General features: G+C 48.3%; 1 protein-coding gene across 1 annotated transcript in view; it reads right to left on the reverse strand.

Annotated features, from left to right (window-relative positions):
- Positions 1-13,169, reverse strand: part of LOC140421033 (uncharacterized) — a 28,794-nt gene extending 15,625 nt beyond the window's left edge. Inside the window, exons 1-2 of the mRNA XM_072505374.1 lie at positions 13,080-13,169; positions 6,086-6,122 (exon numbers count right to left, since the gene is read on the reverse strand). Of these exons, the coding sequence (XP_072361475.1) occupies positions 6,086-6,122; positions 13,080-13,169 (127 nt within the window). The remainder of the gene's footprint in view (positions 1-6,085; positions 6,123-13,079) is intronic.
- Positions 13,170-26,895: the final 13,726 nt, after the last annotated feature.

Consider the following 26,895-nt stretch of genomic DNA (forward strand, 5'->3'; position numbering starts at 1 on the left):
GGGTCCTGCTCTTTGTAGGCAGAAAGCACATGTACAAACAAAATAAAGGGTAACCATTTGCTGATATATTTCTCAGGGCAATGCCTTGACCAGAGTCAAGCTGCTTGCTTTAAATTTTTAAACAAGGTTTGGCAGTTAACATTGTCACCATCAACTGGTGCATTCTCCATGACAACACCTCTACCAGAATGCACCTGTCAAACAATCAGCACTTTCATGTTACACAGTATTAAGTTGCTGTTTCCCCTGACAATATTCAAATTTGAATGCCTAGAGAACAATTACAAATAGACAAAACTATCTAATATACATCTTTCAGCAGCAGCTTTAATATTGTGCAAGAAATGCTAGGACAGAAATGGTCTTGCAGGCGGAGAAAAAAGCCGCTGCCTGCATTCACTGTTGAAGAATTCTCCCATGTCCCCCACCAGTGGCTTCAATGGCAGGTGGAAATTTGGCAGGAAACCTTGGTTTTACAATGGTGTGAATTTCCAGTGGGGTCTTCCGCTGGTGCCTGCCATGGTGAATCAGGAGACCCACTGATGGCCAGATTTAAATGGATTTGCATCTGAATGAGATACAAATTAAGGTCCAACCGGAATCTCTCTCTTTCCCTCCTCCTCTCTCTCTTCTTTCCCCCTCCCCTCCCCCATATGCCTGATTCTCCACAGCACCAGTGGGAAAATACAATCTGGTACAAAACGTGGCATTCATAAATTGGGACTTACCTGAAGAATGCCTGGGCTGCATCCAGAGTTCAGGATGGAGGCTGCCAACAGCCTGAACTCTGGGAAATCACAGCAGTGGTTGGGGTGTTGGGGCATCTAAAGTACCTATCATGCTGTTCATCCAGCCTCAGTGTCATTGAGGAGATTCATCTTTCAGCTTCAGCATGTTTCTGGAGATCCAAATGGTGGGTCAGTCGGGCACCATTTGAATTTGGCACCCAGATTGGAGAGGGGGGGGGCTATGCAATCAAGCCCATCCCACCACTGAGTATGGTGCTAAACCCCTAGATGCATAATTAAGGAGGTTGGGGCAGGAAGATATGGTGTGGTTTCCTGTGGGAAACATTGCCCAACCACCCTCCTCTCTTTCCCCTCAGTCCTCCCCACTTTGATAGAATCCCAGATAGAATTCCGCTTCCGTCCCAAGTTATCCCTTATTTTTTTGATCTTTGCATCTTCGAAACATTTGATAAATTGCGATCTAAATCAACAAGATTTAAGGCCATTTTGCCCTCCACACAAGGGTTTTGAAAGTCTGATGAGTATCTGATCAAAGTCCAGCAATTTGAATCTTTTAATGCCTTCTTTTCCAAAGTGTTCTTGTTTCAAGTGCATCTTGACACTCCCAGATGTGAAATTCCATGCAGTGCAGTTCATATAGACTTTCCAGAGATGGTCAACTTTGCAGCAACAGATCGTGGCAGACATTTTTTGATCAGTGTCTTTTCCTGTAATTATTTTTTAAACCAGGCCTTCTTCAAACAGTTCAATGTGTTTGTGGTTCCTGAAGTCGTAGGTAGATCTCACTCAATCAGTTTCGTATTATTGTGACAGCTTATTTTAGCCATGTTGCTGACTTCCGTAATAGGAGGAGTCATGGAGCTTTTAAAAGACAGGTGCAGGACCAAGGGACGTTTTATCATCATGCATGCAATACTTGGGACTAGAAAATTTTGGTTGGAGTGGTTAGGATTAATCTTTGAAAAGAAAAATGTGATTGAGTGCCCAAGTTTCAAAACAGTGAAATAAGCTTGTATTGAAATAAGTTCGTATCATACAACTAATTTCCATAGGTGCTTTATTAATGATATTTTCATCCGGTTCTTTGTGATGAAAATGCAGATTTTCACCTCAACCTGCTTCTATTTACCAGCTGTAATAGTTCAACTTAACCAGACACACATTCTTTGGCGAAGTTCTGGGGTAATTGATAGAGGAACTCGGTTTCCTCCATCATGTGACAGCTCTTCAAAAGCATGAAATAGTCAAGGTGAAGGACACAAATCCTAGAATAGGAATGAGAAACAACTTCAGCTTTGCACCACTCATTTGTTGTGTGGGTCAAGATGAAATCCTGTTCTCCAGAATTCACATGTTTTCCCACATTCTAGGTCACCCTGAACATATCCAGCAGCCAATAAACCATCTGCACATTTGGGAAAAGAGGTAAAAGAATGGAAGATGATTTAGATTTCAAAACGTTAGTACACTGCCTACACTAATGATTTCTGCAGCATAGCAAATGCACTTTGATCAGTGGCTGCAAGAGAACTAATGTCTATTTTCTGTAGCCGTGCAGAAGTAGCTCAAGCTAATCAAACTGCAAGAGTCAAATGTTAATACCTTCTGAACTAGTCAAGAGATAATAGGACATGTATTTATTTTCGAATTTAACATTTTCATTAGCAACACAAAAAACTCAGGTCATCTCAAATTAGCCAGCGAAGCTAAACCACAGGTTAACATTGAATGAGTTTATTCAGGTGACTAACGCCCCTCTCTCCCTCCCCCAGGCTATGTACCTCAGAATCATGAGCCCAGCAAATCAAGATGGAGCTGTGCTACTCCAACAGACAAAGCACATTAAACCATTCTTCATCCTTTTAAGGTTGGAAAATTAATCTTTAATCTCAATCTGAAGTGTTTACCATCGCAATTTCTAAATGGAAGCTTTTTCTTTTAGTGCAGGCCAAATATAAATATGAACAAAGAATCAAAGAATCATAGAATCATAGAATTTACAGTGCAGGAGGCCATTTGGCCCATCGAGTCTGCACCGGCCCTTGGAAAGAGCACCCTACTCAAGCCCACACCTCGATCCTATCCCCGTAACCCCACCTAACCTTTTTGGATGCTTAAGGTCAATTTATCATGGCCAATCCACCTAACCTACACATCTTTGGACTGTGGGAGGAAACCGGAGCACCCGGAGGAAACCCATGCAGTCACCGGGAGAACGTGCAGACTCCGCAAAGACAGTGACCCAAGCCGGGAATTGAACCTGGGACCTGGAGCTGTGAAACAACTGTGCTAACCACTGTGTTACCCATATAACATAAATTAACTTAAAACATTGCTCGTGTGTTGGAAACTTCTGGTCACAAAATCTGCTTCCAATCAGCTTTTCAACAGCAATAGGTAATGGTGCTGAAGCCCAGTTACCTTAGTCTGAAGTTTGGAGATCGGAAATTCCAGTTCCTGAAGAACCTCTGGGCTCCCACACAGTTGCAGTACTTTTTACTTCTTCAGGACCAGGACCAGCCTCGGGCAGGAAAGCAGAACAGCGCAAAAAGGTAGGTCAGATGACTGGATATAGAGAACCATTGTTTAGTAGGTATCCCAGGGATCAGGATGAGGGGAGGGGGGGGGGGGGGGTCATCTAGCCTGTAGGGGACGGACATTGATCCCAACAAGTCCAGTTAAAAGAAAAGAGCAGAGAAATAGACTAAATGTCAGAAAGCTGCAGGGAGGAGATTTTAAGTGAAGTGGGCAAAAGAGATGTGGATGATTCGAGAGGGCAGCCACAGGTTGGTGCCTCCATGCTGCAGTCTGTTGAGGCAAAGGTAAAACTTCGGAGAAGTGGTGTTCTGCTTGCCGTGGCCAAAGATTTGAGATTGTACTTGGGAGGTGAAGCTCAAGCGTACTCAGGCAATCTGGGGAAAAGGATTTCGGAAGAAGACATCGAAACCCGACAAGGCGCATCATTGTTGAAGCTATCGGAGTGGGAACAAATTTGAGAGAGAGAATTCTAAGACGAGATCCTCAAATGTGGAGATATGATATTGGGTTGGCTCACAATGTCACAAGTGTATCTGGGTGGATTGTTGGGAAATCAACGGATTCTGGTTTGGTTGCACCTGTATGTGTCAAACCTTATTTTGCCTGGTAATTCCATAGACTTCCAACTTGCCCTGAATGTTCGAGTACAAGAGAGATATTGCAAATTGTTTCATCTTTCTAAACTTACAAAGTTTACTTTTGTTCAAAACCCATGGAGTCGTGACTTTATTCACTTAGTAAGCATATTGAATCTCAATTTATTTTAAACATCATTGGTCCCTAGCCAATCTAACCCGGATCATAACAATATATAGAAGTGGCTGAGCTTCCAATTCCATGTAGAGTTGGACAAGTGGTTAAACTGTACATTGCCATGGAGAATATAACCTCTTGCTCCAGGTTTACTTCCAAATGACAGTTACAACATAGAAGTCCAGATAGGTCACGTAAATAGTGCTTTTCCAAACTTTTTTGCCCGTGACCCATTTTTACCAACCGGCCATCCTTCGCAACCCACGCTGGCCGACCTTCGCGATCCACCATTTTCACTTACCTTTAATGTAACAGATGAGCATTCTTGGTCCTCATCATGTCACTCGCTTTGTTATTCAATATTACATTTCTGATAATGACTTCAGCTGATGATCCAAGATCTCACTGCATCCGTTTCAAGAGGTTTTCATGTTTAGTCGTCAAATGACTTTCAAGGTTTGAGGGTTTTAAACTTCCATTTGCCAGTGCTTCCCTGCATATCGCACACATGAACTTTTGCATCCTGATTAGCAGTGGCACAATTAATAACCCATACCTCAGGAAATCATCTTTATGCTGCTTGTTCCTGTTTTCAGCTTCTTCTTCATGGGTTGTTCATCAGAGGCCCTGGAGTTCAAACCAGCTCTACTGGCAGCTACAAAATGGAGGAATCTCTCTCACACCCAGAACACGTGACATCAGCGTACGCGGTGCGTGACCTGCTCTCGGTCACCACTCCAGGCAGGAAGACTCCAGCGATTTCCCCCCCCCAAAAAAAATCTGCTCCTGCGTCAGCATGCTGACAATCGGGAGGAGGCATTCTACCCCGTTGGGTTCTGGCCAGCCCAATGCTGAGGGGGCACGCATGTGCAGAACGGCTGGCATTCTGAAAGCTGGTTGTGGTCAGCATTTTTAAAAGCCGGTTGCGGCTTTGAGCACTTCTTCCCGTATCGGGAATGCTGCGACATATGACCCTGCATTCCAACACACATCCGTGACCCAGGGTTTGAAAATGACCGATGGACCTGAAGACAGGACTAAATCCTAGACAGGTGTTTATTGGGTCTACACCCTACATATAGCCACAATTAGCAAAGTGAATGCAGCCATCACTCCCATTCTGAAGAAAGTGCAGCCCCCCCCCCCCCATAAGCATTTGGAGATACGTCATTTGGAATAGTAATGTAGTAAGACAGCCAAAAAGCCCACACAGCTCAGTCAATGCCACAAAAGCAATAAATAGAAACCAACTTGGGAATGTGGATGCAAGCCAATAAATAATTTGTTCCATGTTTCCTAGGCCCCAAATTCCCAGAAAAGGCAATGAACCTCTTCCAGTCAATCAGGATCATTGAATATCATCCAAGTCACACGAACATCGTCAAGTTACTCTGACCACCAGAAGCATTTAGCCATCAGCATCACTGAACTGTACCAACAATACATTTTCAGGAGATTCCCACAGGACAATATCAACTGCAACCATCAAAATATCCACCCATTCTTTCTCCCAATTAAAATATTTCATAAAAGGCAAACTGATGACTGATAAAGGAAACACATGCAAAATGCAGCCATTACTAAAACAAATATTGGTTCAGTGAAAAACAATAAAATTCTGTTTGGAGAATTTTAAACCAATCCAGTGCAGACACGACTGGCCAAATGACCTCCTTTGGCACCGTAACAATTCTGTGTTTCTATCGGGCCAATGAGAACAGTGCAGCAGATTATGTACAGTGTTGGAATTCTGCAAATTGTAAACCTGCTGGAAAATAAATGGGCCCTACCACTCAGCTGGATAAAGAACATTCAAATTCATTCCCAAATATTTGTTCCAAAGATTAAGCCCTATTATAATTGATGATGGCTGCTGCAACACTTAAAAATATAATTTACAGCTCAAAAGAATGCCTTTGAAGATTACATTGTAATTTTGTTGGCAAGACTCGGAAATGAAGAAAACCACTATTTTTTAAACACCTGTGGAGGAAACATACATCAACGGGGAGGTTATTCAAAACTAAATTTGAATGGAATCTTACCATGCCTTGATTTTTCAGTTTGATCATTCAAATTTTTCTATATAAAAAAAAAAAAACAGGTTTCGAAATTAGCATTTTAAAAGAAAAGAAGAATAGAGTTGCACCAGAAATCAGCTGGCGCTCTTTTTAAAATTTTATGTCCTCGGCAGTTTCAGCATAGACATCTCTACTGCTCAAGTTTAAAAAAATATATATATTTATTCAAATTTTCAACAAACCCCCCCCTCCCCAAGAAAAAAATAAACAAAAACACAGCAATCAGAAATTATACATTGGATTTCCCCCATTTACAATAACCCCCCACATCACATTTCAAAGCACAAATAGGGAAAAAAAACCACCTTCACCCAAACATCACCCCAAAAGAAGTCCCCCCTCCCCTGGGTTGCTGCTGCTGCTGACCTCCTCCTAACGCTCCGCGAGATAGTCTAGGAACGGTTGCCACTGCCAGAGGAACCCTTGCACAGACCCTCACAAGGCAAACTTTATCCTCTCCAGCTTGATGAACCCTGCCATGTCATTGAGCCAAGCTTCCACAATGGGGGGCTTCGCATCTTTCCATAGTAGCAAAATCCTCTGCCGGGCTACCAGGGACGCAAAGGCCAGAATACCGGCCTCTTTCGCCTCCTGCACTCCTGGCTCGTCCGATACCCCAAATAATGCCAATCCCCAGCTCGGCTTGACCCGGGCGTTCACCACCTTGGACATAGTCCTCGCAAAACCCCTCCAAAACCCACCCAGCGCCGGGCACGACCAGAACATATGGACGTGATTTGCCGGGCTCCCCGAGCACCTCCCACATCTGTCCTCCACCCCAAAGAACCTACTCAACCTCGCCCCTGTCATATGCGCTCTGTGAGTAACTTTGAACTGTATTAGGCGGAGCCTGGCACAAGAGGAGGAAGAATAAACCCTACTCAGGGCATCAGCCCACAGACCCTCATCTATCTCCTCCCCAAGCTCCTCCTCCCACTTGCCCTTTAACTCCTCCACCGAGTCAGAGTCCTCTTCCTTCAGCTCCTGGTAAATCGCTGAAACCTTGCCTTCTCCAACCCATACACCCGAAATCACCCTGTCCGGAATCCCACGTGCCGGAAGCAGCGGGAATTCCCTCACCTGCCGCCTCACAAACGCCCTCACTTGCATGTACCTGAAAGCGTTTCCCGGGGGGTAGCCCAAACTTCTCCTCCAGCGCCCCTAGGCTCGCAAACGTCCCATCGATGAACAGGTCCCCCATTCTTCTAATCCCTGCCCGATGCCAGCTCCAAAACCCCCCATCCATCCTTCCCGGGACGAACCGATGATTCTCCCGAATCGGTGACCAAACCTAGGCTCCCACCTCGCCCGTGTCGCCTCTACTGCCCCTAGATCTTCAGCGTCGCCGCCACCACCGGACTCGTGGTGTACCTTGTCGGCGAGAGCGGCAGCAGTGCCGTCACCAGCGCACTCAGGCTCGTGCCCACACAGGACGCCATCTCTAGCTTCTTCCATGCCGCCCCCTCTCCCTCCATTACCCACTTATGGATCATCGCCACATTGGCAGCCCAATAATAGCCACACAAATTTGGCAGCGCCAGCCCCCCCCCCCCCCCCCCCCCCCCCCCCCCGCCCCCTCCCAGTCCCTGCTACGCTCCAGAAACACCCTCTTCACCCTCGAGGTCTTATTCGCCCACACAAATCCCATGATGCCCCTGCTTACCCGTTTGAAAAAGACCTTGGGGATCATAATGGGAAGGCACAGGAACATAAAGAGAAACCTCGGGAGGACCGTCATTTTGACTGACTGCACCCTACCCCCTAGTGAGAGTGGCAGCATACCCCATCTTTTAAAATCCTCCTCCATCTGCTCCACCAACCGCATCAAATTGAGCTTGTGCAGGGCCCCCCAACTCCTAGCTACTTGGATCCCTAGGTACCGAAAGCACCTTTCCGCCCTCTTCAGCGGTAGCGGTCCCCTGGATGCACCACGAAGAGCTCACTTTTCCCTACGTTGAGCTTATAGCCCGAGAAGTCCCCAAACTCCCTTAGGATCCGCATGACCTCCACCATCCCCTCCACTGGATCTGCTACATACAACAACAGGTCGTCCGCATACAGCAACACCCGATGTTCCTCTCCCCCTCGGACCAATCCCCTCCATTTCCTGGACTCCCTTAGTGGCACGGCCAAAGGCTCAAATGCCAATGCAAACAACAAGGGGGAAAGGGGGCACCTCTGCCTCGTCCCCCGGTACAGCCGAAAGTACTCAGATCTCAGCCGGTTCGTAGCCACACTCGCCACCGGGGCTCTATATAGCAACCTGACCCAGCTGATGAACCCCTCCCCGAACCCAAACCTCTGCAACACTTCCCAAAGATACTCCCACTCCACCCGGTCAAAGGCCTTCTCCGCATCCATAGCTGCCACTACCTCCGCATCCCCCTCCACCGAGGGCATCATAATCACATTGAGGAGCCTCCGCACATTTGTATTTAGCTGCCTACCCTTCACAAATCCCGTCTGGTCCTCATGAATCACCCCCGGGACACAGTCCTCAATTCTTGTAGCCAGCACCTTCGCCAGCAACTTAGCGTCAACATTGAGGAGTGAGATCGGTCTATACGACCCACATTGCAATGGATCCTTGTCCCGCTTCAAGATCAAAGAAATCAGCGCCCTGGACATTGTCGGGGACAAGGTCCCCCCCTCCCGCGCCTTATTAAAAGTCCTCAGTAGCAACGGGCCCAGCAGGTCCACGTATTTCCTGTAAAATTCAACCGGGAACCCATCCGGCCCCGGGGCCTTCCCTGCCTGCATGCTCCCCAATCCTGTAACCAGCTCCTCCAGCCCAATCGGCGCCCCCAAACCAGCCACCTCCTCCTCCTCCTCCTCCTCCACCCTCGGGAACCTCAGCTGATCCAGGAATCGTCGCATCCCCTCCGCCCCTGCTGGGGGCTCAGACCTGTACAGATCCCCATAGAAGTCCCTAAATACCTCGTTTATTCTCACCGCACTCCACACCCTATTCCCCCCCCCTATCCTCGACTCTACCAATCTCCCTCGCTGCCTCCCTCTTACAAAGCTGATGTGCCAGCATCCGACTCGCCTTCTCCCCGTACTCATACACCACCCCCTGCGCTTTCCTCCACTGTGCCTTTGCTTTCCTCGTGGTCAACAGGTCGAATTCCGTCTGGAGGTTCCGTCGCTCCCCAAGTAGCCCATCCTCACCTCCTGTCCACCCTTAAAATCCCCCCCACCAACCTCTCCCTCCCCTCTCTCTTCTCCCTGTGGGCCCTAATGGAGATTAGCTCTCCCCTGACCACCGCCTCCCAAACTACCCCCACCTGCACCTCCCCGTTGTCGTTGGCCTCCAAGTATCTTTCAATACACCCCCGCACCCGCCCGCACACCCCAACAGTCCCACATCGAGGCGTCACAGCGGGCACTGGTCCCTCTCCTCCCCAACTCCAGCTCCACCCAATGCAGGGCGTGGTCCGAGAAGGCTATGGCCGAATGTTCTATACCCTACACTTTCGGGATTAGCGCCCTACTCAAAATGAAAAAGTCTATCCGGGAGTAGGATCTATGGATGTGGGAAAAGGAGGAAAATTCCCTGGCCTGCGGCCTGGCAAACCTCCATGGATCCACTCCCCCCATCTGGTCCATAAACTTAGAGCACCTTGGCCGCAGCCGGCCTTTTACCCGTCCTGGACCTAGAACGGTCCAGTGCTGTTTCCAGCACCGTGTTGAAGTCCCCCCCCCCATTATCAAGCTTCCTACCTCCAGATCCGGAATCTGACCCAGCATGCGTTTCATAAATCCGGCATCATCCCAATTTGGGGCATATACGTTAACCAGTACCACCCGCACCCCACCACTCACCATCACATATCGACCTCCATTATCCACTATAATATTCATTGCCTCGAACGACACCCGCCTCCCCACCAGTATTGCAACCCCTCTGATCTTCGCATCCAGCCCTGAATGAAAGACATGCCCTACCCATCCCTTTCTCAGCCCAACCTGGTTTGCCACCTTCAGATGTGTCTTCTGGAGCATAAAGGGGCTGAAGGCAGACATGGTTAAGTGCGCAAACACCCGGGCCCTCTTGACCAGCTTGTTCAGGCCCCTCACATTCCAGGTTATCAGCCGGATCGGGGGGGCTACTCCCCCCCCCCCCCCCCCTTAGCCATCTTCTTTTCCAGGCCAGCCACATGCCCGCTCCTCCCGCACCCTCCAGTCCCCCAGGCGGCGGACTTCCGCCTCGACTGCCTCTCCTACTTCCAGCTCCCCTTTGGCCAATGCAGCAGCAACCCAGGTCCCCCCCACTCTCGCTAGATCCTCATCCAGCCATTTTGCTCCCCCCATGACACTCCTGTAAGTCAGCTGACTCCTGCTGACCCCATCTACTGCTCAAGTTAATGGTCCCAAGAATACATTTCAGTACAGCCAATGCTACATTATAAAAACATGCTGTTGCTTCCAGGTAGATACTGTCCACCAGAATGGACGATCATAGTTAGTTCAATTCATCAACAGTCACAGATGCAGTTCAAGAAAATCCCACCTTACCCAACCCAAATGTTACCATTTTACTGTGGTGTCAGAATGGTGTCAGAAGAATTTTCAACAATACCATCTGCTTCAGGCCTAGATGATTCCAAATCAATTCAAACGGTTTAGAATATTTAAACCAGATTGCTGATTAGTGATCAGGTATTCCAAATGATCACTATTCCTTCCTTTTAAATATTGAAGAATTGTAACTAAAGTGAAATTGGTGTGTTGTGCGACAGCAGAGCATCCTCTCGCAACCCCCCTCCACCCACCTCCCATAGAAGGGGACATCAAGACTGCGACCAGAGGCAAGTTGTAAAAGCAGCATTTTTAAAAAGGGAGGTAGAGAGGTGAGGGGAGCGATTCCAGTCTACTGTTGTAACACCATACTCCATATGCTTCACCCGATGTCTTTGTCTATGTATTTACATTGTGTATTTATCATATGTTTTTCATGTATGGAACAATCTGCCTGGACTGTACACAGAACAATACTTTTCACTGTGCCTCAGTGCACGAGACAATAAATCTAAATCTAATCTAGACTTTAGGATCCAGGTAACTGAAGGCAAGGTCACCCATGGTGGAGCAATTAAAATAGGGATGCTCAAGAGGCTAGAATTAGACAATTGCAGAGATCTTGGAGGTTTGTAGGGCTGGAGGAGATTAACTGGAACATGGTGAATGGCATGGCTTAATCAGGAGTCGATGTTGGTCAGCAAGCCAGGTGTGATGGACGAATGAGACTGGTGAAAGCCAGAATTCTGGCAGCAGTTCGGGATGGCATCCAAGTTCAAGGGTGGAAGGTCAGTGGTGTTAGAATAGTCAACATAGATGAGGGCTTCAGATGCAGATAAGCTGTGACAAAGTGAAGGTACCAAAGGTGGAAATAGCCAGTCTTATAACAAAAGGTTACAGCTTTCAGCAGTTGCCAGGGAGACAGGTGGAGTTTGGAGCATGGGCCAAAAACAATGGTTTCTGTCTTCCCTGTATTTAACTGGCGATAATTTCTGCTCATCCAGTACTGAATGCCACTCAAGCAGTCACACAAAAATTGAGGCCAAGAGAGACGAGGGTCAGATAATGCTGGGTGTTGGGGAAACTAATACTGAGCTTTTGGATGATATCACCAAGTGGCAGAATGCAGATAAGGAATGGAAAGAGCGAAGGATAGATCCTCAGAGGTCAAAGGTGCAGGAACAGGAAAAGCTGTTACAAGTGATACTCCGCTATGACAGGACAAATAAAATGGAACAAGAGAGAAGGTACTTGAACCAGATCCTGTATTGTATAGCCTAAACCAGGTTCAACACAAGGATAATGCAACTTTACTGCTCAGCTATACAAGACAATTTAATCCATTTTTTAAAAAATGACCAGCTCTGAACAAACATGATTTAACTATATTTGAAAGTCAATGGCTAGAGTTTACAACAAATAGACCACGGATTTGATTTAATCTGGTTAAATATTGATCTATTCACTACACCCAAACATTGATGCACTGGTGGAAACATGGGTACCATATTTTAATTAATCACAAGATTTCATCAACACTTCCAATCTGGAAATAGAGTTGATCAATTTTAGATCAATGGTGAGGTAATCTAAATGGCAAGTAAGGTAATCGAATGGCAAGTGGCAAGAGTCATTATTACTGCTTTTGCTCACTACAACCGGACTATATAAATCTGTACACATATTAGAGAAGCAATGTCTTGTTAAATTTAAATGATTTTTAACAGCTGGATATCAATTAGCTGATGCTGTGAAGGAATTAACACAATAGGAAAGGCAGATGATATTTATGAAAACAGGTCTACAATTTTGTTTTATTCATTAAAATTTCTAAATAGGAATAACTTTGTTTGGAATTTTTTCAAAGATGGAAAATAGAGCAAAACCAAGAATTAACAAAATCTTTGAATCATGATAGTGCAGAAGGAGGCCATTCGGCCCATCAATCTGCACCGACCCACTTAAGCCCTCACTTCCACCCTATCTCTGTAACCCAAGAACCCCTCCTTACCTTTTTTTTGGTCACTAAGGGCAATTTAGCATAACCAATCCACCTAACCTGCACATCTTTGGACTGTGGGAGGAAACCGGAGCACCCGGAGGAAACCCATGCATACACAGGGAGAACGTGCACAGACAGTGACCCAGCGGGGAATCAAACCTGGGACCACGGTGCTGTGAAGCCACAGTGCTATCCACTTGTGCTATCCTTTCTAATGGCATTCAAAGGCAAAGCTCAAGAAACAGAATTACACACAGAATCTCGAAATAACTCTATAAAACCCTCGAGGGTCGGTGGAGACTCAATGGGCCAAATGGCCTCCTTCTGGGATTCTATGATATCAAACCTTCTGTCAAAAGTCTCAGACTTCATTTTATTTTCACACACAAAAAACACTTGAGGCTTTTAAAGAAAATTCCAAAGCCCCACACTCACTTTCTCATTTTTTGTTCTTTCCACACCACCCGTCCAAATAACTCCTGGATCAACTGCAATTGTGTGAAAAATAACAAACACAAGTAGCATCTTAAACTTTAAAAGACCCAAACAGGCCATCCTAGCACTTTAACAAACCAAACATAAGCCTTTACTCCAAGAGCTAAACACAGCTGGACAATTAACATTGGTTTATTTAATAGCTTTCCAATAGAATCATTTATCTAATTGATAGATGAGGTCAGTCAGCAGGAACCAATCCGGATGAGAATATTAACCATTTGTTTACCAGGGGGTGCTGCAAGAGGCCAGAGAGATAATGTGGAAACCTCTTATGTTGCCCAGAGTCATCAGCCCAAACAGGATCCAAAGCTCCCGTTTTAACTAAAAGATCAAACTGTTCAACTAATAAAACACAAATCACAAAATATATTAAAAAGATCATCAAATTAAAGAATAGCATTAATCCTTCTGTCCATCACAACAGCAGGTCAGTACATGTGGTGAGAACAGACACGTCACTTTTCTAGATGTAACGTTCATGAAAACTGATTCAATCTTACACTGTAAAGTTATAAACATTCACTTCCCTCCACAGTTATTCTCTGTCCAGCAGAGTGGCTGACTGACAAAGTGATTGACCGACAGAGTGACTGACCCACAGAGTGACTGACCCACAGAGTGACTGACCCACAGAGTGACTGACCCACAGAGTGACTGACTGACAGAGTCACTGCATTCTCAACAATCTTCAGCCAGAAGTGCCGAGTGGATGATCCATCTCAGTCTCCTCCAGAGGTCCCCAGCATCACAGATGTCAGTCTTCAGCCAGTACAATTCACTCATACTGCAAAGGCTTTGGGCCCTGACAATAATACTGAACACTTGTTCTCCAAAACTAGCTGCACCCCTAACTAAGCTGTTCCAGTACAGCTACAACACTGGCATCTCCCCGGCAATGTGGAAAATTGCCCAGGTGTGTCCTGTACAGAAAAAACCCAATCCAGCTAATTATCACCCTACCAATCTGCTTTCCATCATCAGCAAAGTGATGGAAGGAGTCATGAACAGTGCTATCAAGCGGCACTTACTCAGCAATAACCTGCTCATGGACGTCAGTTTGGGTTCAGCCAGGGTCACTCAGCTCCTGACTTCATTACAGCCTTGGTTCAAACATGGACAAAAGAGCCGAATGCCAGAGGTGAGAAGAGGGTGACTGTCCTCGACATCAAGGCAGCATTTGACCGAATATCATCACTTGTAAAGGAAGGACCCCCAGCTAACCTCTATCTGCAACATTGGGTACCTGTCCAGATGGGTGGCCTTGTTTACGGTCAACTTGTACTCTCCGCACGGATGTATGGTTTTGTCAGTCAGGCTTTAGTACTGGGACAATTCGGCGCTTCCCAATCGGCAAATCGTACCAGCCGGATGATACCGAGGCCTTCCAATCGGCTGAGTTTGTTCCCGGCTTTTGCCAGCAACGCATAGGGGACCGGGCAGGTCCTGGGTATTTTAGCTAGGCTTCAGGGGCTACATATATCTTGGCCACGGCCCCCTTAATTTTTCCTAGTCCCTTCTGGAAGACTTCTGAATACTTCCCAAAAATCTCGGTGCCCATCCGGAAGATCTGTTGCCAGTCCTGCCGGAGGCTTTGTAGCCAATCACGGCTCAGCAGACTTGATCCGGGGCAGCTTAACAGACTTCTGCCTATAAGTAACTGGGGTTGTTGTCGTGCCTGCTATAACTAGGGTTTTCCCCCGTATAGGTTGCTAGCCTTGCTTCGGTGTTCCACAAACCCAGCTGTTGAGCTCCAGTCCTGAGTTTCTCGAACGCATGCCTTCCTTCCATCATAAGATCAGAAGTGGGGATGTTTGCAGATGACTGCACAATGTTTAGCACCATTCGCGACTCTTCAGTCCATGTCCAAATGCAGCAAGACCTGGACAATATCCAGGCTTGGGCTGACAAGTGGCAAGTTACATTCGCGCCACACAAGTGCCAGGCAATATCCATCTCCTACATGAGAGGATCTCACCATTGCCTCAACATTCAATGGCATTACCATCGCTGAATCCCCCACAATCAACATCCTGGGGTTACCATGGATCAGAAACTGAACTGGACTAGCTACATTAATACTGTGGCTACCAGGGCAGGTCAAAGGTGATGAATCCTACAGCGAGTAACTCACCTCCTGACCCTGCAAAGCCTCCACCATCTACAAGGCACAAGTCATGAGTGTAATGGAATACTATTCACTTGCTTGGATGAGTGCAGCTCCAACAACACTCAAGAAGCTCAACCAGGACAAAGCAGCTCGCTTGATTGCTAACTCTTCCACAAACATTCAAACCCTCCACTACTGGTGTTCAGTTGCAGCCATGTGTACCATCTACAAGATGCACTGCAGGAACTCACCAATGTTCCTTAGGCAGCACCTTCCAAACCCATGACCACTACCATCTCAAAGGACAAGAGCAGCAGATTCCTGGGAACCCCAGCACCTGGACGGTCCCCACCAAAACACTCACCATCTTTATTGGAAATATATTGCTGTTCCTTCACTGTCGCTGGGTCAAAATCCTGGAATTCCCTCCCTAACAGCACACTGGGTGTACCTACACCTCCGGGGCTGCAGCAGTTCAAGAAGACAACTCACCACACCCTTCTGAAGGGCAACTAGGGATGGACAATAAATGCTGGTCAATCCAGCAACGTCTACATCTTGTAGTGAATTTTTTTAAGCCTGACCGATATATAGTCATTGACAGAGTAACTGACGAACCGAGTAATCTACTGACGGAGTAACTGTCTGACAGAGTAACTGTCTGACAGAGTAACTGACCAGCAGAGTAACTGACCGACAGAGTAACTGACCGACAGAGTAACTGACCAGCAGAGTAACTAACTGACAGTGCAACTGACCGGCAGAGTAACTGACCGGCAGAGTAACTGATTGACAGAGTAACTGACCAGCAGTAATAACCGACAGAGTAACTGACCGGCAGAGTAACTGATTGACAGAGTAACTGACCAACAGAGTAACCTACTGAGGGAGTAACTGTCTGACAGAGTAACTGACTGATGCGCAATCAATTACTCTCGAGACAAGGTGAGTCATAACTACTAGGCTTTAATCAGCTAGAACTGTTCCCAGCAGCTTCGATACAGAAAGTGAAGGCTGCTGGGACGGCATCGGTTCTTATACCCCGCCTCTCAGGGCGGAGCTATGTACATTAGCCAATGGTAGACTCCTGGGTCTAGCCAATGGTCAGCCACCTCTCAGGTACTGGAATACCTGGTATTACCACACTGACCAACAGAGTAACTAACCGACAGAGTAACTGACCAACAGAGTAACCTACTGAGGGAGTAACTGTCTGACAGAGTAACTGACCAACAGAGTAACTAACCGACAGAGTAACTGACCGATGGAGTAGTTGTCTGACAGAGTAACTGGCCAGCAGAGTAACTGATTGATAGAGGAACTGACCAGCAGAGTAACTGACTGACAGAGTAACTGACCAACAGAGTAACCTACTGAGGGAGTAACTGTCTGACAGAGTATCTGACCAACAGAGTAACTAACCAACAGAGTAACTGACTGATGGAGTAGTTGACTGGCAGAGTAACCGACCAGCAGAGTAACTAACCAATAGAGTAACTGACCAACAAAGTAACTGACCCACAGAGTAACTGACCAACAGAATAACAGACCAACAAATTAATTTTTTAATAAACATTTTATTAAGGCATTTATAATTTTATAACAATAAACGGTACAAATACAAATATAAACATAGTGCAAAATACATCTCTCCATCTCTCACCAATCCCGCCTACCATAAACACAAAATAGCCTAACTTCCCCCTCGCTTTATTGCCTCTGCTGACAGCTTAGTTTTCCCTGAAGAAGTCGCTAACCGGCTGCCACCTCCGGACGAACCCTAACGTTGACCCTCTCAGGGCGAACTTAATTTTCTCAAGTCTGAGAAACCCAGCCATGTCTCTAACCCAAACCCCTGATTTTGTGGGTTTTGAGTCCCTCCACGCTAACAATATCCGTCTCTGGGCTGCCAAGGAGGAAAAGGCCAAAACGCCAGCCTCTCTCGCCCCCTGGACTCCTGGATCTTCGACACTCCATAGTTCGCCACCTCTGGACTCGGCACCACCCTTGTTTTTAGCACCGTGGACATGACATCAGCAAATCCCTGCCAGTATCCCCTAAGCTTCGGGCACGCCGAAAACATATGGACATGGTTTGCTGCCCTACCCGCACACCTCACACACTTGTCCTCTATCCCAAAAAACATACTCATCCGGGCCACCGTCATGTGTGCCCGGTGAACCACCTTGAATTGTATCAGGCTGAGCCTGGCACATGGTGAGGACATGTTGATTCTGTTCAAAGCATCCGCCCACAGACCAGCCTCTACCTGCACCCCACACACCCCCAGCTCATCTTCCCATTTACGCTTTAGCTCACCTATCTGAGTTTCCTCCCACTCCATGAGTTCTTTATAGATATCCGAAACCTTTCCCTCCCCCACCCCCATTTTAGAAACTACCTTGTCCTGAATCCCCTGTCTTCGCACAAAATCCCTTATCTGCAGATATCGAAACCCATTCCCTCCCGGCAATTCAAACTCCTCCTCCAAATCCTCTAAACATGGAAAGCTCCCATCAATAAATAGATCCCCCAGCCTCTCAATCCCTGCTCTCTGCCACCTCCGAAACCCCCCATCCAGCCTCCTCGGGACAAACCGGTGATTACCACAAATTGGAGCCCACACCGACGCTCCCTCCACCCAAATCCTTCTGCCACTGCCCCCAGACTCTCAGGGCCGCCACTACACCGGGCTTGTGGAGTACCGGGCCGGTGAGAATGGCAGAGGAGCTGTTACCAATACCCCTAAACTTGTGCCCTTACACGATGCCACCTCTACCCGCTCCCCCACGCCACCCCCCCCTCCACACCCACTTCCTAATCATGGCTATATTTGCCACCCAGTAGTAATTACTAAAGTTCGGCAGCGCCAGCCCCCCCCCCCCCCCCCACCGGCTTCGCTCCAGCAGTACTTTCTTTACTCGCGGGGTTTTACCCGCCCACACAAAACCAGAGATCACCCTATTCGCCCGCTTAAAAACGGCCTTAGGTATAAAAATAGTGAGGCACTGGAAAACAAACAGAAACCTCAGGAGCACCATAATTTTTGCGGTTTGTACCCTCCCTGGCAGTGACAACAGGAGCATGTCCCACCTCCAAAAGTCCTCCTTCATTTGTTCAACTAGCCGGGTCAAATTTAACTTATGTAGCTGCTCCCATCCCCGTGCCACCTGAATTCCCAAATAACGGAAACTCCCTCTCACCACTCTGAATGGCAACTCCCCCAGTCTCCTATTCTGTCCCCTCGCCTGGATCAGAAACACCTCACTTTTACCCATGTTCAATTTGTTCCCCAAAAACCGCCCAAATTCCCCTAAGATCCGTATAATCGCCCCCATCCCCCCTAACGGGTCGGAAATATATAGGAGCAGGTCGTCTGCGTATTGCAAGTTCCTGTGTTCCACCTCCCCCGGACTATACCCTTCCAGTCCTTTGATGCTCTTAGCGCCATCGCCAGTGGCTCTATGGCCAAGTCAAACAACAGTGGGGAGAGAGGAAATCCTTGCTTTGTCCCGGTGCCGGGTACAGCAACCGAACCCAGTCAATAAAGCCCTGCCCAAAGCTGAACCGTCCCAACACCTCCCACAAATAATTCCACTCCACCCGGTTGAAGGCCCTTTCTGCATCCATAGCGACCACTACTTCCATCTCCCTCCCCTCGAAGGGCTCATGATCACATTTAAGAGCCTTTAACATTGGCCTTTAGCTGCCTGCCTTTAACAAACCCCGTCTGGTCTTCCCCTATCATCTCCGGGACACAATCGTCTTTCCTTGAGGCCAAGATTTTAGCCAGCAGTTTGGCATCAACATTCAGTAAGGATAGCACGGTAGCATTGTGGATAGCACAATTGCTTCACAGCTCCAGGGTCCCAGGTTCGCTTCCGGCTTGGGTCACTGTCTGTGCGGAATCTGCACATCCTCCCTGTGTGTGAGTGGGTTTCCTCCGGGTGCTCCGGTTTCCTCCCACAGTCCAAAGATGTGCAGGTTAGGTGGATTGGCCATGATAAATTGCCCTTTGTGTCCAAATTTGCCCTTCGTGTTGGGTGGGGTTACTGGGTTATGGGGATAGGGGGGAGGTGTTGCCCTTGGGTAGGGTGCTCTTTCCGAGAGCCGATGCAGACTCGATGGGCCAAATGGCCTCCTTCTGCACTGTAAGTTCTATGATAATCTATGATATTGGCCTGTATGACCCGCATAGCTCTGGGTCCTTCTCCCGCTTCAGGATCAACAATATCGAAGCCTGTGACATTGTTGGGGGAAGGACACCCCGTTCTCTGGCCTCGTTAAATGCCCTCACCAGCAGTGGGCCCAGCATCCCAGAAAATGTCTTGGAGAATTCCACTGGGTAGCCATCCAGCCCTGGGGCCTTGCCCGACTGCATGGCCTCCAATCCCTCTACTGCTTCTGCAATCCCGATCGGGGCTCCCAACCCCTCCACCAACCCTTTCTCCACCATCAGAAACTTCAAACCCTCCAAGAATTGCCTCGTCCCCTCCACCCCAGCTGGGGGTTCCGACTCATACAGCCGACTATAAAACTCCTTAAACCCCTGTTGGGTCCATGACCAAAGTCCCTCCTCTGTCCTTCACTCTTCCTATCTCCCTGGCTGCCTCCCTTTTCCTTAGCTGGTGTGCAAGTATCTTGCTGGCCTTCTCTCCATACACGTACATCACCCCCCTCGCCTTCCTCAAATGCTCCACCGCCTTCCCTGTAGACAACAGAACAAACTCCATCTGTAGCTTCTGCCACCCCTCCAATAACCCCACCTCCGGGGCTTCCGAATATCTCCTGTCCATCTGCAGTATTTCCCTAACCAGCCTATCGATCTCTGCTCGCTCTGCCTTCAGTCCCTTCTCCTTATGGGCCCATATTGAAATTAGCTCCCCCCTAACCACTGCGTTCAGCGCTTCCCACACCACTGCTGCAGAGATTTCTGCCGTATCGTTTATTTACAAATAGCTCTGGATGGCCTCCCTCACCCTCCTGCACAACCCCTCATCCGCTAACAGTCCTACATCCAATCTCCATTGCGGGCGCTCACCACCCTCCTTGCTCACCCATAGATCCACCCAGTGTGGGGCATGGTCCGACACAGCAAACGCCGAATACTGAGTATCCACCACCCCCGCCAGTAGAGCCCTGTTCAGGATGAAAAAATCGATCCGGGAGTATACTTTGTACACAGGGGAAAAGAAAGAAAAGTCCTTCGTTGTTGGGCGTCCGAACCTCCACGGGTCAATCTGTTCCATAAACTCCTTTAGTTCCTTCGCCGCGGCTGGCACCCTCCCTGTCCTTGGACTCCACTGATCCAACCTCGGATCAATGACCGTATTGAAGTCCGTGCCCCCCCCCCCACTGAGCTTCCATGAGCTAGCCTGCCCAGCTAGCCTGGTTGCCCCCGCCCATGGTGCCGAAAATCCTACCCCCTATTGTTCTTCCTTCCCCTGAGAATGGCCCAAAAATTGATACAAAAAGCACTCCATGCACAGCCCAAAACAAAAATAAATTTAACAGTACAGGCACGGCATTACTCGCCCCCCCCAAATTCAATGTCCTCAATCACCTGCCAGTCTTTTGTCCATCGCCTTGTCTGGCGATCCAAAGTAATGTTCTTAACCATCATAGGTGACCCACAAATGAGTTGGATACAACATACCGAACTTCACCCACTTCTTGAAGAGGGCCGATTTGACCCTATTAAAGCTCACTCTTCTTTTGGCCAGTTCCACACCCAAGTCCTGAGAGATACACAGCTTCGTTCTTTTCCCATTTGCAGCTCCGTGTCTGCTTGGCCCACCGCAAAATCTGCTCCTTATCCAGGAACGGGTGCATTCGCACCACCATCGCCCTCGGCGGCTCATTTAGGCACGGCTTCCTCGCAAGCGCTCTGTGCGCCCTGTCCACTTCCAAGGGTCGAGCAAACGCCCCATCGCCCAACAGCCTTTTCAAACATGCGCGCCACGTATGCCCTTGCGTCCAATCCCTCGATGCCCTCTGGGAGGCCAACGATCCTCAGATAATGCCTGCGGGGCCTGTTCTCTAGATCCTGCACCTTCTCCTGCAGCCTTTTCTGGTGATCCCTCATCAGTCCCATCTCCGCCTCCATCGCGGTTAGCTGGTCCTCGTGCTCAGCCACCTTCTCTTCCATTTTCTGGATCGCCAGTACCTGGGCTTCTAGTCGTTCCACCCGATCAATCGCTTTCTTAATCGGGTCTAAACATTCCCACTTTTCTTGGCGAAACTCTCCGGTGTAAATTTCACCAGCTGCTCCGTTGAGCACTGGGCCGCCAATCCCAGCTCCTGTGCCTCCGCCATGTTCCCCTGTGCTGTAGGTTCCACATCCTTCTTTTTTGCCCGGCAATTTCTTATTTTCAGACCACTTCTGGTCTACGTCTCCATAAACTGGTGGAGGATTCCTCCTCTCTGCTTCACCCGCCTCCAATTTTACTGATTAAATCCCACAAAAGTCGGGAGGAAAGGTCCCAAAAGTCCACCACGAGCGGGAGCTACCAAATAAGCGACCTCCTACTCTATGGCCGCCACCGGAAGTCGACCAACAAATTTATTGACCGACAGAGTAAATGATTGACAGAGTAACTGACCAAAAGAGTAACTAACTGACGGAGTAACTGACCAAAAGAATAACTAACTGACGGAGTAACTGACCAGCAGATTAAAACATTTTTTTTTAGAGTATCCAATTATTTTTTCCAATTAAGGGGCAATTTAGTGAGGCCAATCCAACTATCCTGCACATCTTTTGCGTTGTGGGGGTGAAACCCACGCAGACACAGGGAGAATGTGCAAACTCCACATTGGACAATGACCCAGGGCCGGGATTCAAACCCGGGTCCTCAGTGCCATAGGCAGCAATGCTAACCACTGTGCCACCATGCTGCCCACTGACCAGCAGATTAACTGACCAACAAGAGTAACTGACCGAAAAAGTGATTGGCCAACAGAGTAACTAACCGACCGGCAGAGTAACCTACTGAGGGAGTAGCTGTCTGACAGAGTAACTGACCAGCAGATAACTGATCGACAGAGAAACTGACTGACAGAGTAACTGACCAGCAGTAACTAACCGACAGAGTAACTGACCGGCAGAGTAACTGATTGACAGAGTAACTGACCAACAGAGTAATTGACCAACAGAGTAATCTACTGAGGGAGTAACTGTCTGACAGAGTAACTGACCAGCAGAGTAACTGACCGACAGAGTAACTGACCGAAAAAGTGATTGACCAACAGAGTAACTGACCACCAGAGTAATTGACTGACAAAGTAACTGACCAACAGAATAACTGACCAACTGAGTAACTGACCGAGAAAGTGATTGACTGACAGAGTAACTGACCAACAGAATAATTGGCCCACAGAGTAGCTAACCCACAAAGTAACTGACCAACAAAGTAACTGACCAACAAAGTGATTGACCGACAGAGTAACTGACCAACAGAGTAACTGACCAACAGAGTAACTGACCGACAGAGTACCTGACCAACAGAGTAACTGACCGACAGAGGAATTGACCATAAGAGTGATTGACCAACTGTGTAATTGACTGATGGAATAAGTGACTGAAAAATGACTGACCAAACAGAATAACTGACAGAGTAACTGACTGACAGAGGAACTGACCACGAGAGTAATTGACCAACAGAGTAACTAACCAATGGAGTAACTGACCAACAAAGTGATTGACTGATTGAGGGATCTATGCTGGACCCCAGCTATTCACAGTATATATTAATGATTTAGATGAGGGATCTAAATGTAATATATCCAAATTTGAAGATAACACAAAGCTGGGTGGGAGGGTGAACTGTGAGGAGGATGCAGAGATGCAGGAGGCCTCTTCCGCGCGCACCCACTCGGTTTCTGGCTCCTTGATCTATCCCCTTATTCCCTCGGCCATCGCCGCCCAGTGGTAAAATTGTAGGTTTGGGAGGGCTAGCCACGCCACCCCCCCCCCCCCCCCCCCCCTGGATTTTGTTTTTTGTAGGACCTTCTTTAGGATCCTATTAGGGACATTTAAGCGACTCTTGGACAAGCACAGGGACAGCAGTAAATTGAAGGAGTGTAGGTTGATCTTGGATTAGGATAAATGGTTGGCACAACATCGTGGGCCGAAGGGCCTGTACTGTGCTTTACTGTTCTATGTTCTATGCTTCGGTGTGATTTGGACAAGTTGAGTGAGTGGGCAAATGAATGGCAGATGCAGTATAATGTGGATGAATGTGAGGTTATCCACTTTGGTAGCAAAAACAGTAAAACAGATTATTACCTGAATGATTGAGAGAGGGGAATGTGCAACAAGACCTTAGTGTCCTTGTACAACGGTCACTGAAGGCAAGAATGCAGGTGCAGCAGGCGGTAAAGAAGTGAAATGTTATGTTGGCCTTCATTGCGAGAGGATTCTACAGAAGCAGGGACGTCTTGCTGCAGGTATACAGGGCCTTGGTGAGGTCACACCTGGAGTATTGTATGCAGTTTTGGTCCCCGTAATGGAGGAAGGATGTTCTTGCTACAGAGGGAGTGCAGAGAAGGTTTACCAGACTGATTACTGGGATGGCGAGACTGACATATATGGAGAGATTGAGTTGGTTAGGATTATATTAGCTGGAGTTCAGAATAATGACTGGGGGATCTCATAGAAATCTATAAAATTCGACCAGGAATTGACAGGGTTGATGTATGAAGGGCGTTCCTGATGGTGGGGGTGTCCAGAACCAGGGGTCACAGACTAAGGATACAGGGTAAACCATTTAAGACTGAGATGAGGAGAAATGTCTTCACCCTGAGAGTGGTGAGCCTGTGGAATTCATTACCACAGAAAGTAGTTGAGGCCAAAACATTGTGGGTGCGACTCTTAGGAAAAATTTTGAAGTTCATTTGTGGCATGTTTTTCAGGGGCTTTCCCGCAGACTCAGCCGGCAAGTTCCCCACTGCTGTTCAATGACTCTTAGTCATTTTTTGGGGCCGTGGGGAGTTTCTCAGCGGTTTAGGCCACACTTATAATTTGTTTTTTAGCACTGGGGAGCTGAACTCAGAACCCCCCACTCCCGTACCAGCCTCCCCGAACAGGCGCCGGAATGTGGCGACTCGGGGCTTTTCACAGTAACTTCATTTGAAGCCTACTTGTGACAATAAGCAATTTTCATTTCATTTCATTTTGAAAGGGTGCCCAGATCTCTAAGTGAGATTGTGGGTCCCCCACAGCCCCCCACCCCATCATGGGCAATGTCACCCTTCACACACATGGGCATTCCCCCACACTCCTCAAGTGAGGACACCCCACTATGGGGTCCCACGGGGCCCCCCTCTTCAGGCTCCCCCAAGTCCCCTTACAGCACCCCCTTCCATCCAGGACCCCACCCGTCACCCCCCCCCTGACCTCCTGGAGGCCCCTACTTACCTGCCCTGTACTCTCCCCCCCCCCCCTTCAAACACCCCCACCACCCTTGTTTCATGGGCATGGCTGTCCTCGGCCACTGACCCTTGGCAGTGCCACCCTGGCACCTGGGCACCCTTGCACTGCCACCCTGGCACTCAGGCAGTGTTCCTGCCAGCTTAGCAGTGCCAGGGTGGCAGTGCCAAGGTGCCAGATGGGCAGTGCCAAGATGCCCACATTCCAGGGGGAGGGCCAGGGAGCCACCTGCAATGACCCTGACCACCCAGGGCTCTCCAATGATCCGGGAGACCCCAGGGTGTCTTTCCGCCTGGTCCATGTTTGTGTGGAACAGTGCTGAACGGTGCCCGGCTGCAACTTCACTGGGAGGACGGAGGATACTGGGTAAGCACCGTTTGGTCTTGCCCCTTGTGGGCGGGATCCTGACTCCAACACCACGCGGGACTTGGGGAATCCCATGAGTCATGAAAACCTCCAGAAAGCCCGCGAGAGGGCCGCATCGCACTCAAGCGAGTGCACAACATGGCCGGTGGATCGCGACCTGTATGTCTTCAAAAAGGAGTTATATATAACATCTGGGGCTGAAGGGATCAAAGGATATGGGGAAAAAGCAGGAACAGGTTACTGAGTTGGATGATCAGCCATGATCATAACGAATGGCGGAGCAGGCTCGAAGGGCCGAATGGTCTCCTCCTGCTCCTATTTTCTATGTTTCAGTGTTGCTATTAAAGTTGATGGAAGGCTTGTGACCAGCTGATTCCTACTTCTTTATGCATTTAAACTGAAAGATACAACCACGTGTGTCAAATTTCCCTGGATCCTGGCTAGTGTGCTGTTGTAGAAATTGTGAGGTATTGCTGTCAACTATGTAAGGCAGAGAATGAGATCAGTTGACATTTTCTTGGGCGATGGAATCTTACAAAAAGATCCACGTTACAGAATGAGGTAATTTCCTTTCAGTGGGGCTCCTGAAGGTAAAGTTAGTGGAGACAGAGATTGGTCAGATCTGACAATCTAATTTTGTAATTTGTTTTCTCATGAGGACTATTAAGATTGTTATAATCGTAAATAAGTTAAAAGCTCCCCAAGAATTTGGACTGAAAAACAAAGAAAGCAATGCTGCAAAAATAGCATGTGCATTCTTCCAAAAATGGGAAGTTTAATAATAGATTTGGAACATTGAGTAGGATGCAGACATGCGCTATTCTGGAAATATAATTAAACTGTGGAATTTTGGCCTTCAACAAGTATGTACATGTTTGCAAAGCGTCAAATAAATTATTGATGTCATGGATTAATTTATTAACTGAAATGTATAGGCATGAGGGGAAAGTCAGTGCTGAGTCTTGAGGAAAATGAGGATAGGAAAAAAGGAACGACTATATAATCAAATAATTTTTGGCGTGATTCTCCAGAAAGATTACTAAGTGCTGTAACGAGCAGGAATTGCCGTGAGATGCCTTCCTGTGTCTCCTCAGGAAAAGCTCACCCATAATTGCCGGGAGAGGGTCCAGACTCTCAGGCGATGGGGTGCCAGACATCAGAATCCTCACCACCTTTGAGGAGCGGGCCCTGGAGGTGACCGGTGAGGCGGAGGACAGAGCGGTCACCCACGCGGAGGCTGGCGGGCGCCGCAGAGGTGAGGAACCACCGGGCTCCAAGTGGCGGACCTATCAAATGTGACTTGTTTTGCCTTACTGACTGACCCATCCCTCCCACTGACCACATGTCCATTATCCCTCAGGTTCTCCAGCTGACGGCGTCGGCCCATCCCGGGCGGCCCCCTCTCCTGACTCCGAGGAGAACACCTCAGAAGGGAACTCCGAGGATGCCACCATAATAGTCGCGGCACATCTGTCATCCCAACCTCCACCAGCGCAGGTACACACACCTCGGTGGGAAATGTGAGTGGTCAGGCGTCTGGGGCACAATCTGGTGAGCACCACACAGCTGCTGATGTACATCTGGGGTGGCAGGAACCCCCAGGCGAGACAGCAGTCGGAGGTCTGCTGGATCCCAGGACCCAGCTGGGGCCCAGCCTGATGCTGAGCCTGTGTTACAGGATTACCCGGAGCTGATGGAGATGTTAGGGAGCGGCCGGGACATTCAGAGGGAGATGTCAGCGTCACACCAGCAGATCAATAGCCGATTGGAGGAGTCCCAGAGGCTACGGGTGGAGGAGATGTCACCGGCAATGCGTGGCACCAAGGCCAACAGTGCTGGGGTGGCGACCG

Source organism: Scyliorhinus torazame, chromosome 1 (assembly GCF_047496885.1).
Source record: "Scyliorhinus torazame isolate Kashiwa2021f chromosome 1, sScyTor2.1, whole genome shotgun sequence".
Lineage (NCBI taxonomy): Eukaryota > Metazoa > Chordata > Chondrichthyes > Carcharhiniformes > Scyliorhinidae > Scyliorhinus > Scyliorhinus torazame.